At 48.2% G+C, this 15,304-nt stretch overlaps 1 protein-coding gene across 1 annotated transcript in view; it reads right to left on the reverse strand.

The window, feature by feature from the left end:
• The window catches only part of CAMTA1 (calmodulin binding transcription activator 1), a 689,419-nt gene that overhangs the window by 313,244 nt on the left and 360,871 nt on the right, over window positions 1-15,304 (reverse strand). Inside the window, exon 5 of the mRNA XM_087820144.1 lies at window positions 7,509-7,644. Within this exon, the coding sequence (XP_087676270.1) occupies window positions 7,509-7,644 (136 nt within the window). The remainder of the gene's footprint in view (window positions 1-7,508; window positions 7,645-15,304) is intronic.

Below are 15,304 nucleotides of genomic sequence, written 5' to 3' on the forward strand. Positions count from 1 at the left end.
ATAACAAATTGTCAGACCAACTTGTGAAATTTTCTTTTGGACTTCTTTCTAAGATTAAAAAATAAACACGAACCCCACCTGCCTAGGGCTGAGTCACCAAGGGAGGACCCTGGATGGCCTGTGTCAGTCCTTTGCAAATGGGCGTGCCTGTGAATCACGGGGCATCTCACTAAATGGAGATCTCGCTTCAGCAGATCCAGGTAGGGCCTGAAAGTCCGCACTTCACACAGGCTGTCATGTGAGGCTGATACTGACCGATGTACCACACTGTGGGTAGCTAGTAGCAATGCAGCCACATATGTGTCCATGCAGGTCTCAGGTTTTGCTGAGATCTGAGTGTTTTGCAACAAGAAGTTAAGGCATGCCCTACGGGGGGCAGCATTACAAGGTGTTGGAATTAAGAAATGCAAAGTCATTTCATCTGTCCAGGAAAAAACCTCATGAAGAAAGATGCTCTTTCATGAGATCACCTGCTTTCCATATAGGTTCCAGTTTCACATCCAGGCAGGGCGAGCAGAGAGCAAATCAGCAGCCAGAACCCCCACAAGCGAGAGCCCCATCAAAGCAACCTCCCCTGCCTCCACCTCCACAGCTGTGTGAATAGCTGTTCCCTTCTTTCATTTACAAAATAACGCTTCTCTCCCCACTCACACTGGGAGCACAGAAGCCCTTCCCTGCGCCTCTATTTTCCCCGTGCTTTCTGCTGGCCTGTGGGAAGCAGACAGAGCACTGTGGGCCTGATTAGTTTGCAAGCCATACACCTTCCCTGAGCCGGTAACTAATTAATGTCAATCAACTAAGGGGGCCGGGTGTGACTCTCTCTAGGACAAGGCTGGGGACTCGTGCCCTCTGCACATGGACTGCCCCTCAGGGAGACAGGCCGCAGCGTCCATGACAGGAGTAAATTTCCCTGGCAATATTAGGGAATTGAAAGATGCGGGGAAAAATCAATAATTTACTATTCAGTCAAGTGAAGGCCAGAGATATTCTTTACCCAGCGCAAACAACCATATCTGGCCATTTACCGAGGGGGGTGGAATACAGATCGTGTTTTAAAAGGCATCCCCAGCTTCCGATGCGGCCGTAAATTATGCTCCCAGAATCAAGGTTGCGTCCTGGGTAACATCTAACTGTGTCTGCTGCTCACTGGGGCCCGAACAGAGAAGGCCTCGGGTGAATTCCGCCAGTGGGGGTCCAGGGTCCCCGCTGTAAGTGAACACGCTGAAATTTCCCTTCGCGTCCTCGAGGGCTAATCGGCAATGACGTCAAGAGGCTGTTATGATAATAATTAAATACAAGTGCAGATATCAAGCTGACAGCCTGCTGCTCCACCTTCGGCACAGAGTTTCTAGCTCAATAAAGCTCAAATCAAGTTTTAAGAAGGAAATTGCAAAATATTTCACATACTGTAATCTACCCGGAATAGAAGGGAGACAGAAACTACAAACACGTTTTCTCCCCAATGTTCCTGGCCCGTCTTTCACTCATGTGTTGCTCTCCACGTCTTGCGGTGGCAGCTACTGAGGGCAGAGAACAGGGGCTCCCCACAGTCCTAGCTCTTTGGGATTTGAGAGGCACCAGGACCTACTTTTCAGAGAGCAAGAGGGTTCCCAAGCCTGGCAGTGCTTGGGTTCGCTAGCAAACTGCCAGAGCGCCTCCTCTCCTCAGCCGTGGCCAGAGTCCCCCCTGTGTTTCTGGTTCCTGCATCAGCACTGCGTCTGGAGATAAACCAACTCACTTCCTCGAGTCTCGGTAAGACCAATACCCAAGCAGCCAACTGGCGGCAGAGACTCAAAGGAAACTGCTCTGAGGGCCAGAGGGCTGCCAGATGAAAATCCAGCATGAAAATCCAGCTAAATGGGAGCTTCAGACCAGCAACAGATAGTGTTCTAGTATAAGTGTATCTCCAACACTGCATGGGACACACTGCACCGAAAAATTACTTATTGTTTATCTGAAATTCAAATGTAACTGGCAAACCGTCTCATGTGTGCACACGTTTGTGCATGCACTAACCCTGACAACCCTACACAGAGAGAGAGCACACACAGCCCTCACCCCAAAGCAGGCAGATCCTGGAAGCTGCAGCCTCAGGACAGCTCATCACAGGAGTAGATGAACACACCTTGTTACCCTAAGTGAAGGTCAACATGGGAATACAAAGGCTCCCCAAAGGCTTGGGTGACATCATAGCTAAGGAGGGACGGAGGACAAGTTCCCAACCACCAAGTGGGCGGCAAGGGGCCTCCCCATCTTCTCCGTGCATCCCCTGGTGGCTGAGGGAGTGGGCTCCTGCGCTGGAGGAGCATGTGGTGGGGACTCTTCCCCTTTGACTGGTTGGGGTCATAAGGAAGGGCAGGCCTGGTGATTGGAAGGGGTCCATCATTCCTACTAAAGACCTTCCTAATCTATCCCCAACCTCACTCAAGACCCGCACTTCGGTGCATAGTGCTGTATTTAAACCCTTCCCTCCCAGAACTCCACGGCCTAAGGGCCCAGCTTCTGGGGATTAAGGTGTTTGGAAGTCAGTGTGGTGCAGTGATAAGGAAACTGGGCATCTGGAGTCAGAAAGACCTGGGTGATATCTCGGCTCTGTTACTAACCAGCTAGGGGTTGTTGGATACATTTCTTAACCTCCTGGGAATTAATTACATCTTCTGCAAAAATGAGGGCACTGACAGTCGCTCCCTATAAAGATGCTGCCAGTCACTGAATGAGATGATGCTTGTGAAGTGATGAGCACAGGGCTAGGTATTCAGTAGGTGTTCCACAAGTGATGCCATCATTTTTGTTCTGTCAGCTGGCTGTGGTCAGGGAAGAGGAGACCTTAAGAGGAAGGAGCAAAACCACCCCCACCCCCGCCAGGCCTCGTGAGTTCAGCAGCACTGAACAGAGAGGGCTGCTTGCAACTGCCACTTCAAAATGTAGCCAGCTTAATGCTATTTATTAAAATTTTAATTACATGAATTGGGTAGGGACATGTCACCAGGGACGTCAAGTAATTAGAAATTAAGGAGAGACTATGGATTAGAGTTCCTGAATTGATTCTACCCAAACACATCCAGGTAACAGGAAATTAAGTTTTAACGTACCAGCAGAATGCCGCACGGAAATTCAGATGATTAAAAGTCAGAGAGCCCTGGGAGTTCCTCCAGGGTGCTGCCAAACGGACTGGCCCTCTCCCCCGAGCCGGTCATGAGACAGGACACCACAGTCACCAGGCTCGAAGCCGGGCAGGGGAGGCAGCAGGACTGGAAATCAAAGGACCAGGTTCAAGTCCTAGATAGGCAACCAGTGGGGATAAACATATCTGCCACAACTGTACTGCAGGGCTGGGAGAGGCTCAGATGGAGGGGGGTACATGTGCGGGCTCAGCCAATCTCACTGCTCAGAGCAAGTTCCTGCGGTGACCCCTGCAGACCTGACCTCAGGGGAAACACATTTATTCTGAACCCCAAAACCTCTGTGGTTACAATGTCCACATCCTGTTGAAACAATAAGCTTTATGTTTCTGTAAGTTTTTCAAGCATGGTGCTATGTCTTACTTGCCTCCCAGTTCAGTGCTTAACAGACCATCTAGTATCTAGATACCAGGCTTTCTAGTTTCTAGAAAACACTACATACTCAATGTGTGCTTACTGAACTGGACAGAGCTAAGAGGTTGGGGAAGATACTTCCTTAGGAAAGTCCAGATGGAGTGGTGGGTGCTCACAGGGCGGGAACAGTTACTCTGGCTGGAGGAGACCAGGGAAGATGCCCTGGGAAGTGCCAGAGTTACAAGGCTAAGTGTCCATGCAGACACAGGAAATAACAGGTTCTGAGCAAGGACTACTGTAGGTACAGACAGATTGGCAAGTCTGCAGGGGAATGGCTTGAAATAACACATCCATAGTGGTTTATGAAAAGCCACATGGTGGTTTACGAAAAGCAAAACTATGCATTCTATTTAAAAGCATGCAGCGGCAGCCGGCAGACTCATCTGCCCCTCTGTGAGCTCCCAGGCTCAGCTGTCGCATCAGCCACCTTCCTCCTTTACTCACTGCTCTTTCCCAAACTTGATTTGGGCACCACGCGTGCTTGTCGCTGGCTATTTTAAATATTTCCCCATCCACTGCAAGCGAGGTACCTATTTGTCTTACAGCTGCAAGCAGAGCGGAAATGGCCTGGCATCACCATGAGGCAGACAGTTATTTCATGCCCTGTTAATTCCTAATGCTGTGACTACAATATCATTCCTACTTTTAAAAGAGGTGCTCCCCTACCCCTTTTAATATGTGGCTTAAGTGTCCAAATAAAGAACATCAGTCCTAATGAGGCTGAGTCCAAAAACGTAACCTTGTTTCTGCCGCTGCCGCCCTCGCGGTGGGCTCGGAGCTCTCAGGCAGGCAGGTCAGCAAAATTAAACTCTCTTCGCTGCTGAAAGCTCCAATCGGAGGGCCTGCTGGGCAGATGGTCCAGGCCAGGGGTTCCCATCTACTGCAGAGCTGGCTCAGTGGGGAAGGATGTCTTTGTACAACCACAACTGAGCCAACAGCCTCTGTAATGACCACCTATTGGTTCCAAAGGCAGGACATCAGGCGAAGCTCACCTTGTGATGAGAGCAGAGGAAGCCCTGTCCCAGGAAGGTGGACATCTGGTCTGATGAGGCTGGAGAGATACTGACACCAAGCCATTTTGGCACCTGCTGCTTTAAATCATGTCAGCTATTGTACAGCAGCCTCTGTCACTGCCCGTGGTCGCTTCCCATCCATCCCGTTACTGCCCGACTCCAAACGCTGCCTAGTTCCCTGTGTTTATGTGACTTGCTAAGACCAAGCCAGCCTAGGTACCCCTCGTATATGCTCTGCATGGGCCTTGTAAGTCTCCATCACAGCCCTCAGCACCCTGAGTTAGAGCTGCACACTTGATTTTTTGTCCCCCCACGAGATCATGAGAGTTCGTGACATCACTGTGTCCTCAGCACCTATCAAGGCCCTGGTGGTCAGCTGGCTGAGGAAGGAAGGGTATGTGCTGACTGAGTCTGAAAAGACTACACATCCCGCCTGAGTGCCCAGGAGCAACTTGTGTTGGACAAAAGTTTGTGCTTTAGTACCAGGAACACCAGGCTCAGTCCCAACTATACACTGGTTTATAGTAGGATATGAGGCAAGAGAATTCCTCTCTGAGGCTCAATCTCTTCATCTGTGAAATGGGTATAAGTGCTGTGCATGATGTTTTGATGAGGATTGAAGGAGAGGTGCACCTGGTAGGTAGGAGAACCGTAAGCCTGCGGCTGTGGCTTTACTAAGCACGTGGCTCCGCTCTGTAGTGGGAACCCAGCAGCGAAGCAGTCAGGAGGTGGGTGGCCCAGAGCTGGCCTGGGTTATGACACACCTGCTCTCTCTGGGGAGGGGCATAACGACAGCCCACACACTTCTGGGGCCAGAGAAAAGCACAGTGAGCTTGAAAAGTATTCTTCCAGCTTGGCCCAAAGAAGCACATCACCTTGGGCTGGCTTCACCCAGCCTGTTTGTTGGACCCAGGAGGCAAGGGGACACTTCAGATGTGCTCCTCTGCTCTCAGGGAGCCTCTCATCAGTCCCCCAGACAGGAAGGCATAAATCTGCGCGTGGGGAAGGACCGACTTCAGGCATGCTGAGATTTCATCTCTGGAGACGTTGACATCACACCCACCTTCTTTTTCCTCCCTGCCAACCTTTGTCATCCCCGGAAACCTTATCGAGCTGGCTTCTCCTTGGCTTACAGGCAAGACAACTAATCATGGACCCAACAGCTCGTCAGCTTCAAAAGCGGCTGCCCCATCCTGTGCCTGCCTGAGAAAATCAATGTGCCTTTGAGTTGCGTGTGTACCTAGGGCCCCAGCCTCTGAGAACAAAGGAAGCTAGACTGCTGAGCAGTTCGTGGACAGGGCTGGACGTTTTCCTGGCCTGAGGGAAGGCTTATAGCAAGTGATATGTTAAACGGTACATCCAAATATCTTTATCATGCCCTTGAACTGAGGAAACCAGCTTGGGTGGTGGAAAACCTCAGCTCCCAGGCCCCGTGCAGGGCCATCTGCCTCCCCCACCCGCCGGGGTAGCTGGCTGGCATGGTGCCTGGCATGATATGGGTGCTGAGTCAATGAGAACTGCCTGACTGAATCCACTGTAATTTCCCTGGATGGAAAGGACCATCTGCCCACAGTCCCCTGCATGACCACTGGGCCGTCCACCACCAGTCGGGATCAGAGCACATGCAGAGAAGTGCCAGTGAGATGTGGAGCTGCTCCTGCCAGAGATGTCTTCCTTTGGGGCTGTTTAAAAATTATACCCATAGTAGACAATCCACAGCAAGAGACTTCCATTAACAGGAGAATGTGTTCATCCCCAGAAGTAATGAAGCAAAACCCAAATTTGAACTGAGTGGGGTACCATCTCTCAGCCATCAGTGTGTGCCAGGTGAGGGAGAAATCATGATTCTGAGTGCTGGTGGGCATGTAGAAGCATAGCCACTTTGGGGCAATCTGGCAACGTCTAGGAAGACTGCAATACGACCTCACACGCAGCAACTCGAGGTCCAGGTTACACACGTGCATGAACAGACGTGCATGAGTGTTGCTGAAGCCTTGTGATGTCAGAAAACTGGAAAAAATCTAACAGCCCTCCCACTAGAGAGTGGCTCAGTGCTTATTCAGTGGAATACTATAGAGTGGTTGAAAGGGACGCGGAGATCTACGTGTCAGCACAGACACAGCTCAGACCACAATGCTAAGTGGAAAAGGTAAGCCACGAAACACTGTGTAAGTCACACACACAATCCCACCCAACTTTAAGAGCTTAGCTTATAATCCATCTCACCTAGGGAGCCTCTCTGATCATCTCTGAACTCCCAGGACACTCATCCTAAAAGCTCAAGTGTCTGCACTTGTCAGCACTGCTCATGACTTTTAGGTAGGGACAAGGCTGTCTCCTCAATCTAATTCTGAATCCGTTGGGCAGAGAACGCAGTTCCTGTTTCCCAGTAGATGCCACCCGGCCCTGCCCAGAGTGGGACCACAGTGAGTGTTTGTGACTGACGGAACAGGACAACTCCCTGAGCCCCATGGGAGAGGCCACCACACCCAAAGAGCCTCTGTCTCCGGGAACCTGGGAGCACACCTCCCTGCTGCCAGCCAAGCCCAGCTGCTGTGCCTACCGCCCTGCTGACACTCACACCCAGAGAGTCATGGAAACCCCTCGAGGTCCTGTGCATCCCTTCCTCTGTGATCAACGCAACACACAATTCTGCAGGAACCTCGCCAGTTCCCACCTACACACCAATGACTCCCGAGAAGCAGGAGCGCTTTTGTTAATCCGGCGGCTTCCCGGGAAACGTGAAGGGAGACTGCGGGGTAAGAAGGAAGAAGGAAAGAAAGCAGACAAAACACTTTCGGCAGAGGCGACTGGCATGGACACCCTCCGGGGCCATTCCCTCCTCAGTGCAACCCGAAAATGACATTAGTGGGACAAGGGAGCCTTGTCTGCTCTTTACCTCCACTCCCTGGACCTTCAGTTTCATGTGGTCCTCTCTGGTCGTTTTCCCATCTTTCCTCTTTTTCCAGCAATACCCATCTTTCCTGTACTTCACTTTCTTCCTGTTGTAGAGAATCATTGAGCCATTCTGCGGTCTGGAAACAACAAATGGTTAAGTTACCAAGAGAACCAAGCAGAAGACAAATTTATGAAGAAAGATATCGTAGACCAGTAAAAGTCTCTACAGAAAAGCAATATTCCGCATTTGCTGGGACGTAATTTTTCACCTTTTATTGCAGCTCTCCGGATTAGCCATGTTTTATGGCCAGCCAAAATTTGCTTGTGGATTTGGTACCTAATGAATTAAATGTGTCAATGATAGGTTTAAAAAACATCCCCTTAGTAATCGTCGCCATCTAATCAGGATATACGTTGCTGGGGCCTGAGCTCCGCGCAGCGCCGAGAAGTAGAAAGAGAGAGAGCGCAGAAGGAGCCGTGGCAGCCGGCAATATCTTATCTCTTATGGAAAGATTCTCTACATATCTTTTAATCCATCACCCAGCATTAGGAAGTAAATAAGTTTACGCCGAGGCTGGAGGACTGTGTTAAGAACAGACCAATGGAAGGGCTCGTCGCCTTGGCCAAGTGTTCTTGATTCATGGCCTGCATTAGATCGGGGCTGATACGAGGAGCAGCCAGTCCTTCCTCCCCAGCGAGCTAAGTGCCTGATTCTTTCCCATTTGGGCTTCAGCTGTCAGAGGGCCCTGTAACCGCCAGGGGCATTTGTCTATTTGGTCTCCCTCCGTGGTATCTTAGGAAAATAGTTGCCCTCTTGCTAAATGCTAAGAGTGGGATGACCGTTCTGGTGTCATTTAAAAAGTACAAATAAAAAGAATCTTGAATTTTCCTAAAAGAAGCCACACATCGGCCACGGGGAGCAGAGGAGGCTAACACGCATCCCCGTGGCACAGCTGTCACAGGTTCTGGTCTGGAAACACCAAGGGAGAAAGAGCTAAACTTCTCTGGCAGCGCAGGGCGAGTGCTCTGGTAAACCACTTCCAGAATAATGTTTCTGCAGGTGGGGGTGGACCCAACCCTCAAGGCAGACTCCCCTGAAAACTAACAGCACATCACTCGGCCCTCCGACCCCCCACCCCTCGTGGCCAACTCCGTGTCCCTCTGCAGCTAAACTCTGAGCATGAAGAAAGGAACACGAGTGATTCCTTGCACACACCAGGCCAGCACGGGCAGTCCCTGTCTCCCAGTCAGTGCAAAGGAAGCAGCTTTTTCTGGGGCAGGTTGGCTCAGGTTTCTCCGCCAGCCACAGCAGAGGGGACAGAGTAACCAGCCCTCCCTCCTCGGGGCCTGGGTCAGGAGCTGCCACCCCATTCTGCACTGTTCCTTTGAACAACAGGATCATTTCACCACCAGGCCCAGGGCATTGGCTATTGATGTCTTACTATTCCATTGTCTGCAGGAAAAAACAAAAACAAAAACCACGCCAGGGTGACAGCAGCTAATTGTGGCTCCCACCCAGCCGGGCTGTGTCACTCAGCCACAAGGTGACGACCAAACACCAGCTCCCTGGGAAATTACAGACTCCCAACACTTCATTGTTTGCCCATCACAGTGCAATTGGTGTGTGTCAGTTTTGGTTTCCTCCCCACGTAGGCACAGACTAAAACAATCAGGAAACAGCTCCCCGTGCCAGTCACAAGGCTGTCACCTGACGGTATCTGTCTCACACTTAAAAGGCTACGCTGCAAACGTCGCAGTTCTCTTCCGTTTCTATGTGACAGGTAAGCTGGAATACAGGGCCAACTGGGCTAGCTCCATAGCCTCAGCCCTGCCCTGGGTACTCGCACCCCAGCTTCAGACCGCCGTGAGCCCTCCAGCCCTGAAGCCCATGGGAAGGGCCCCATAGTCCAGCCGCTGTGCTCAGGGCCACTGCCTAAGGATTAAGCAAAGGGATACATCCAGTCCACCAGCCGGCTCTGCATTTGTCTCACCCCCTCCAACAGGAATGAAGACACTCATGAGAGTGTGGCAGGGACCCCTTGGTCCCAGAAAACTCATCTGCTGCAGGAGACACGGCATTATCCAATCCAGCTTCCTGTGAGCTAAGACAGGGCTCGACCCTGTGCCCCTCCTAATCCTGGTCGAGAACCTCGGCAGTGCCTTCAGGCCACGTGTCCCCAGATCCTAACTGGTATGAGCCAGAGAGAGTGGACTCCCCCACACACTGTTACATCTGTTACATCCACAGTCAGAATCACAACTGCACCCACCCACGGGAACCCATCTTCCTCTGACCTTTGTATTTGGGGGGGAGAATAGGTGACCCCAAAATATGGCATTTTAGCATGAGGATTATTTTGAGCTGAAGGCAATCAAGGCCTAACAGACCCAGGGAGAGTCTTTTTTTTTTAAACTTCTTCTCTAACTACCTAAAATATTTAGATAGGGAGCCTATACCAAAAACAGAGCTATTAGCAGAGAGAACTGTTTACATCAGAAAGACTTCTCTGCATGGCAGGGCAAACATCTGTTCAACGAACATTTGCTCTTCCCATCTTTTTGTGAATTTTCCTCCCCCCTTTGTGGTCCCAGATCCCCGCTCCTTCTCCTTAGCTCAGGACTGCATATAAGCCTCAATTATCCGACTCTCTGGGAGCCTCATATTTTAAGGGCTCCCGTATGTACAAAATTAAATTTGGATTTTTTTCTCCTGTTAATCTGTCTTCTGTCAATTTAATTATTAGACCAGCCAAAGAACCTAGAAGGGAGAAGGGGAAAGTTTCCTCCCCTACAGCTTTGGAGCCTGATGTGGGCCTGGACACTGCTCCCTCGGGGGTGCTGCGGCTGAGCAATCCTGGGACCTGGGACACGCATCAGCTGGAGGTGAGAATTCTTACCGTGGCAGTCTCCCAGGTCTCTGCCTGTGGGGCCCATGGAAGCGAGAGTGGTAAAAGTCCTTGTCCTGTTCCAAATTTAGATTAGCAGGGCAAAATATTTGCCAACTAGTTCCATGGGTAAAGAGACTGGTAAAGGTTTCTTATGAGTACTCTAGTTCTCTATCGATCCTTTCCTTCCAGAGAGGGTCACTGTTTTCCTTTGTCTTTGTCTTTTGTGTCGCTTGTCATATGGAGGAAAACCACAGGGTAGAATGCAGGCAGAGGTCCCATAAACCTATGGTTGGAGCTAGCCTCACAGTCTGGTGAGTTCAAGGTCCTCACCAGACCAGCGTTTGTTCAGGCCAGGGGTGGGGAATGGCTGGCCAGCGGGCCATATCATTTGATCTGGCCCTGCTAAGACCTCACCAAAGAAAAACTGTTCTAGCCATGACACTGAGGGTGAGTTAATTAAATGTTTGACCAAACATAGCAGGCTAATTTTTAAGCTGATAATTTCGTATGGCCTTCGAATGATGCTATAAATATCCAAATGGCCCTTGGCACAAAAAAGGTTCCCCAGCCCTGGTTTAGGCAAACTTTGCTGTGGGTCCCCTCTGTGAACACTGAATGAGGTTTTCCTTTCATTTTCATCTTGTTCTGTGTCCTGAGAGCTTAGCTTTGTGACCAGTGAAAATACTCTCCCTGGTCTCCGCCAGCCAGAAAGTGTATGCATGGACATGCATTGGGTGGCCAGCAGAGTAGACTGGGACTCTGAGACAGGAGGTCACAGGCAGCAGTCTCTTTGTTTGACTGTGCCAGCTCTTAGGGGAATGTGTCAGAAGGGTCCCAGTCAGTAATGGGCCTTGGCTGTCTTTTTAGTGCTGGGGAGTCCCATTCCAGTAGCGCCAGCCTGGTGTCTCCAATTAGAGGGTCTGGGCTGGAGGTGTAACACATTCTCAAAGGAGACCCGAGACACCACCTGCATGCAGCCCACTGTTCTACCCCTTGTGACAATGACGGTCTTTTCTTTCTTAGGCTAGATGGGAATGAACTTTCTGGATCTTGAGAAAGGGCTGCATCTTTACCTCCTCTTTTCAGAAACCTCTGTGTCCATCATTAAGCCATAAAAAGGCTTATTGGTTTGAGACGGTATTGAGATTAATATAAGATCCTACTCATCAATGGTCAAACAATGGATTCTTTGCATTGACTATATTTAAAAGAAAATATATATTTTTTACAGAGCTCTCGTCCTAAACAATTGTCTTATTGGTACCTGTGGAAAACCAAGGTGAAAAACGGATACAAAGGAACATAGCCTTAGGGACTCTCTTAATAAGAGGGAAGAATAGAAATTAGACTTAGAACCAAAACTGGTCCACAGCCAACATAATTTTCCCTTCTTAAAATCCAGCCCCATCTTCTCAGCAAATTTTCTTACCTCCCAAACACCTATGTTACCGTAGGCAGCTAAATATTAAAAAGAAGAGAGCAGGGGAATCAGACACTGTTAAGCATGGTTAGCTGGGGATACTGAGCCTGTTTGCTTCACCAGGAAGCTACAGTTTCTCCCTCTCTCTCTCTGTCTCTCTCTCTCTCTCTCTCTCACACACACACCCACACACACCCACACACACGCACACCCACACACACACACATGCACACCCCTCCCAGGGAACCACCTGTCCATTCCCTGCAGGTCACTGGGGGAAGGGATAGAACAAAGGGCACATGCTCAATAGGAGTGAAAATGTGGCAGGGGGGGCGCCTGACCGTAAAGGCCTGTTAGTCTAACCTGAGACAGAAATCACTGGTCAGGGGGTGGACCTCATCGGAAGGCCACAAAAGCTTGCGAAGTTGATTAGTTATTTTGAAAGAGTTCCTGGTTAAAAGCCCAGGGGAACAAAGAAGTGTGCTCCTGCTCTCGCTCTCTCCCTCTCCCTCTCCCCCTCTCTCTCAGTGACCCACACTCGCCCTGAGCCTTCTCTCTCATCCTGGAACATGCTGCCATACAGGTCTATCAGCGACTGGACCCACAGACCGTGTGGGCTCTAAAAAGACTGAACTTTCATATGAGGCAGAAACTCTGGACATCAGCCTTTGTTTTGACCTTGCTGAGGACATGATTGGACGTTTTCTATGGTGGGATGGATGGAGATGGATCGATGAAAACCCAGGAGATGAACTCCTTTGATTTTGCATCATGAGTAAACTTCGCCCCACCACAATCTCCCATGTGTGGATCCATGAAATGCTTTCTTACGATCCTGTGGAAGAGCCTGTTTTCCACCAACATCTACACCTTCAACACCAGCCGCCTGTTTGAACTTCTGTTCCCCCATGAAAGCTAGAGAGCACTCCAGCCTGATCTCTCAGGCCCATAGAAGACCGGTAGCTTTTGTAAGTGCTGAGAGCATGGAAGTGAATTTAGCAGAGGCACGGGACAGTGAGGCTCATTTTGCTGGGCTCGATCATCAGGCTTTGCCAGCTTCGGGCCTTTCTGTGCAGTGTCCTTAGCAGATACATCTTAGACCCCCACCCAAAGAACTGATGTCCCCTGGACAGCAGCAGATCTTTAAATTATAAAGCTCTTTTATCTCCACTTTCAGAAGATCCCACCAAATTTAAAGAGGAATTTAGAAAATTAATGGCCATTTACAACCCTTATAAGGGGGTTATTCCCTCCTGTGATTATACTGTAATTATGAGACAAGCCAGAAGGCCCTCTGGAGAAAACCCCTCACTGCGGAGACAGATGGCCAGAAAATCTCCCAGGCCCTCCTGCGAATGACCAGGAAATGGCTTGGCTGGAGGTGATATTCAGGGCTAATAGAGGCATTAGGAGAGGTTCGCCCCCTGAGGTCAGTTGGTCTAAAGTTAAATTGAGCCCTCAAAAAGGAAAGAATCTAGGGCCTTTGTTGAATGCTTTATACAGACTTTTCAAAGGCTTATTGCACTGAGCCTGGAGGTTCCAAAACGTAGACATCTTTCCATTTCCACCTCAGTAGAAAATTTTCTCCCATATATAAAAAGGCAAATTCAAAATAGTGTGGTCGGCAGGCTAGTCAACCTAGAGGCATTATAATGGAAAAGGCTCCCGATCCTTTGACGACAGCTTGAGAAACAGAGACAGAAAGGATCAACAATTCTTGATTTACAGCTTAAATCTTCAGAGAGACAAAAGCACAGCTCTGAGAGCAACCCCAAGTCCCCTCAGGCCCCTTCCCATCCCCCGGCAGACACTGTAAACACCGTGACAAGGGACGTACAATGGATCTGCACTTAGGCAAAACAAGGAAAACTTAAATAGTAATTACCCTAGACTCCTGATAATAGACAAATATACCCCAAAACTGAGGAGAAACCTTGCATTCTTTCTCTGTCCCTTGATGAAATAAATCTTACCATGTCTTTGAAATGCAAACACCCCAGGTGATAACTAAGACAATGGCCTAAGACTAGAGAGAAAAAGCAGGGGCTCTTAAAATACAAACTGCTAAAAAGCCTTGCTTGCCCCAAATCTAATTCACAGCCTCCTTAAGATTAGTTGTCAAAAGACAAATACAGCCCTGGCCAGTGTGGCTCAGTTGGTTGAGGTTGTCCCATGCACAGAGAGGTCACTGGTTGATTCCTGGTCAGGGAACCTGCCTGGGTTTCGGGTTCAATCTCCAGTAGGGGGCATGCAAGAGGCAGGTGATTGATGTTTGGCTCTCACATTGATGTTTCTCTCTCTCCCTCTCCCTTCCTCTCTGTCAAAAATCAATTTTAAAAATCTTAAAAAAAAAAAAAAGAATGTAATGGACCTATCATAGGATATAGCATAGTAAAAAACAAAAACAGAAACAAACAAACAAAAACACACACAAATCTTCAAAGCCCTCTCCACAAATATTAGTGTAAAGCTTTATTTAGTCACTGGAGTAGGTAACCTTACCTTGTTCCATCTGTCAATTTGGATTCCACTGTTATTTATAAACTATTGTTGTACCTGATTCATGGCAAAATTTTAAAATGGAAGCTATAGAGGGTCTCTGTGTCTGGCTATGTGTTTACATGTGTCTATGAATGTATGTTACATATATGTGATATTTTTCTATCTCTGGATGGTACTGCCAAAATTGATTTGCAAAAGAGCTCTATTTAATTATCTTTAAAATAAGCACTTATTGAATTAAATTTTCCTAAAACTCAGAAATATACATGATCTAACATAATTTTCAGTAAATAAAAGCTAGTTTAAGTTTGTTGGTTTCACTACTGCAGGCATGTCTTTACAATTAATAGCGTTAAATATAATCCTTCCATTCTACCTAGATTTACTGAAATCAAATAAGCTCCTGTTATCTCTACTACAAAATTTGTCAGCAAGAAGAATAATTTAAGATGATAGCTAACTGCTTTAATGTCTCATGAAATTTTCACGAGTAATCATCTGTTAAGAACAAGTGAATTAGATGGATATAAGTGGGATGAGAACTTGTAAGTGAACTTTTCAACAATAATTATGTTTTATGGGTTATGTGTACTTAGTTTCCCAGATCTTTTTGGTAACTTGAAACCTCGGAGTTTTACGAAGTTAAATTAAATGATAGGAAGTTATTATCTAGATCACTTCCAAATAAGATGAAATAAAGAAACACCCATTATTGAGCATAAGTTTATCCACTTTTGGCTTCTTATTACAGAGAAACTAAACCTATTTTGATTTGCAGTAAACATGTCTTGTGCCACATTAAAAAAAATTCAGTAAGAAAGCAGATGCTTCTGGAGATTATGAAATAAATGTATTCATAAACCGGCCAATCTAGAGAATGCTGGTGTAACAGGCAGTTCACAGTTGCTTAGTTTTCACTAGAAATCAAGGTTTCTAAGGGTTAAGAGTTCTAATTGATACTTGCAATTAAAATTTCCTGAGATAGTA

This window comes from Miniopterus natalensis, chromosome 9 (assembly GCF_054644295.1).
Source record: "Miniopterus natalensis isolate mMinNat1 chromosome 9, mMinNat1.hap1, whole genome shotgun sequence".
In the NCBI taxonomy this organism is placed as follows: Eukaryota; Metazoa; Chordata; class Mammalia; order Chiroptera; family Miniopteridae; genus Miniopterus; species Miniopterus natalensis.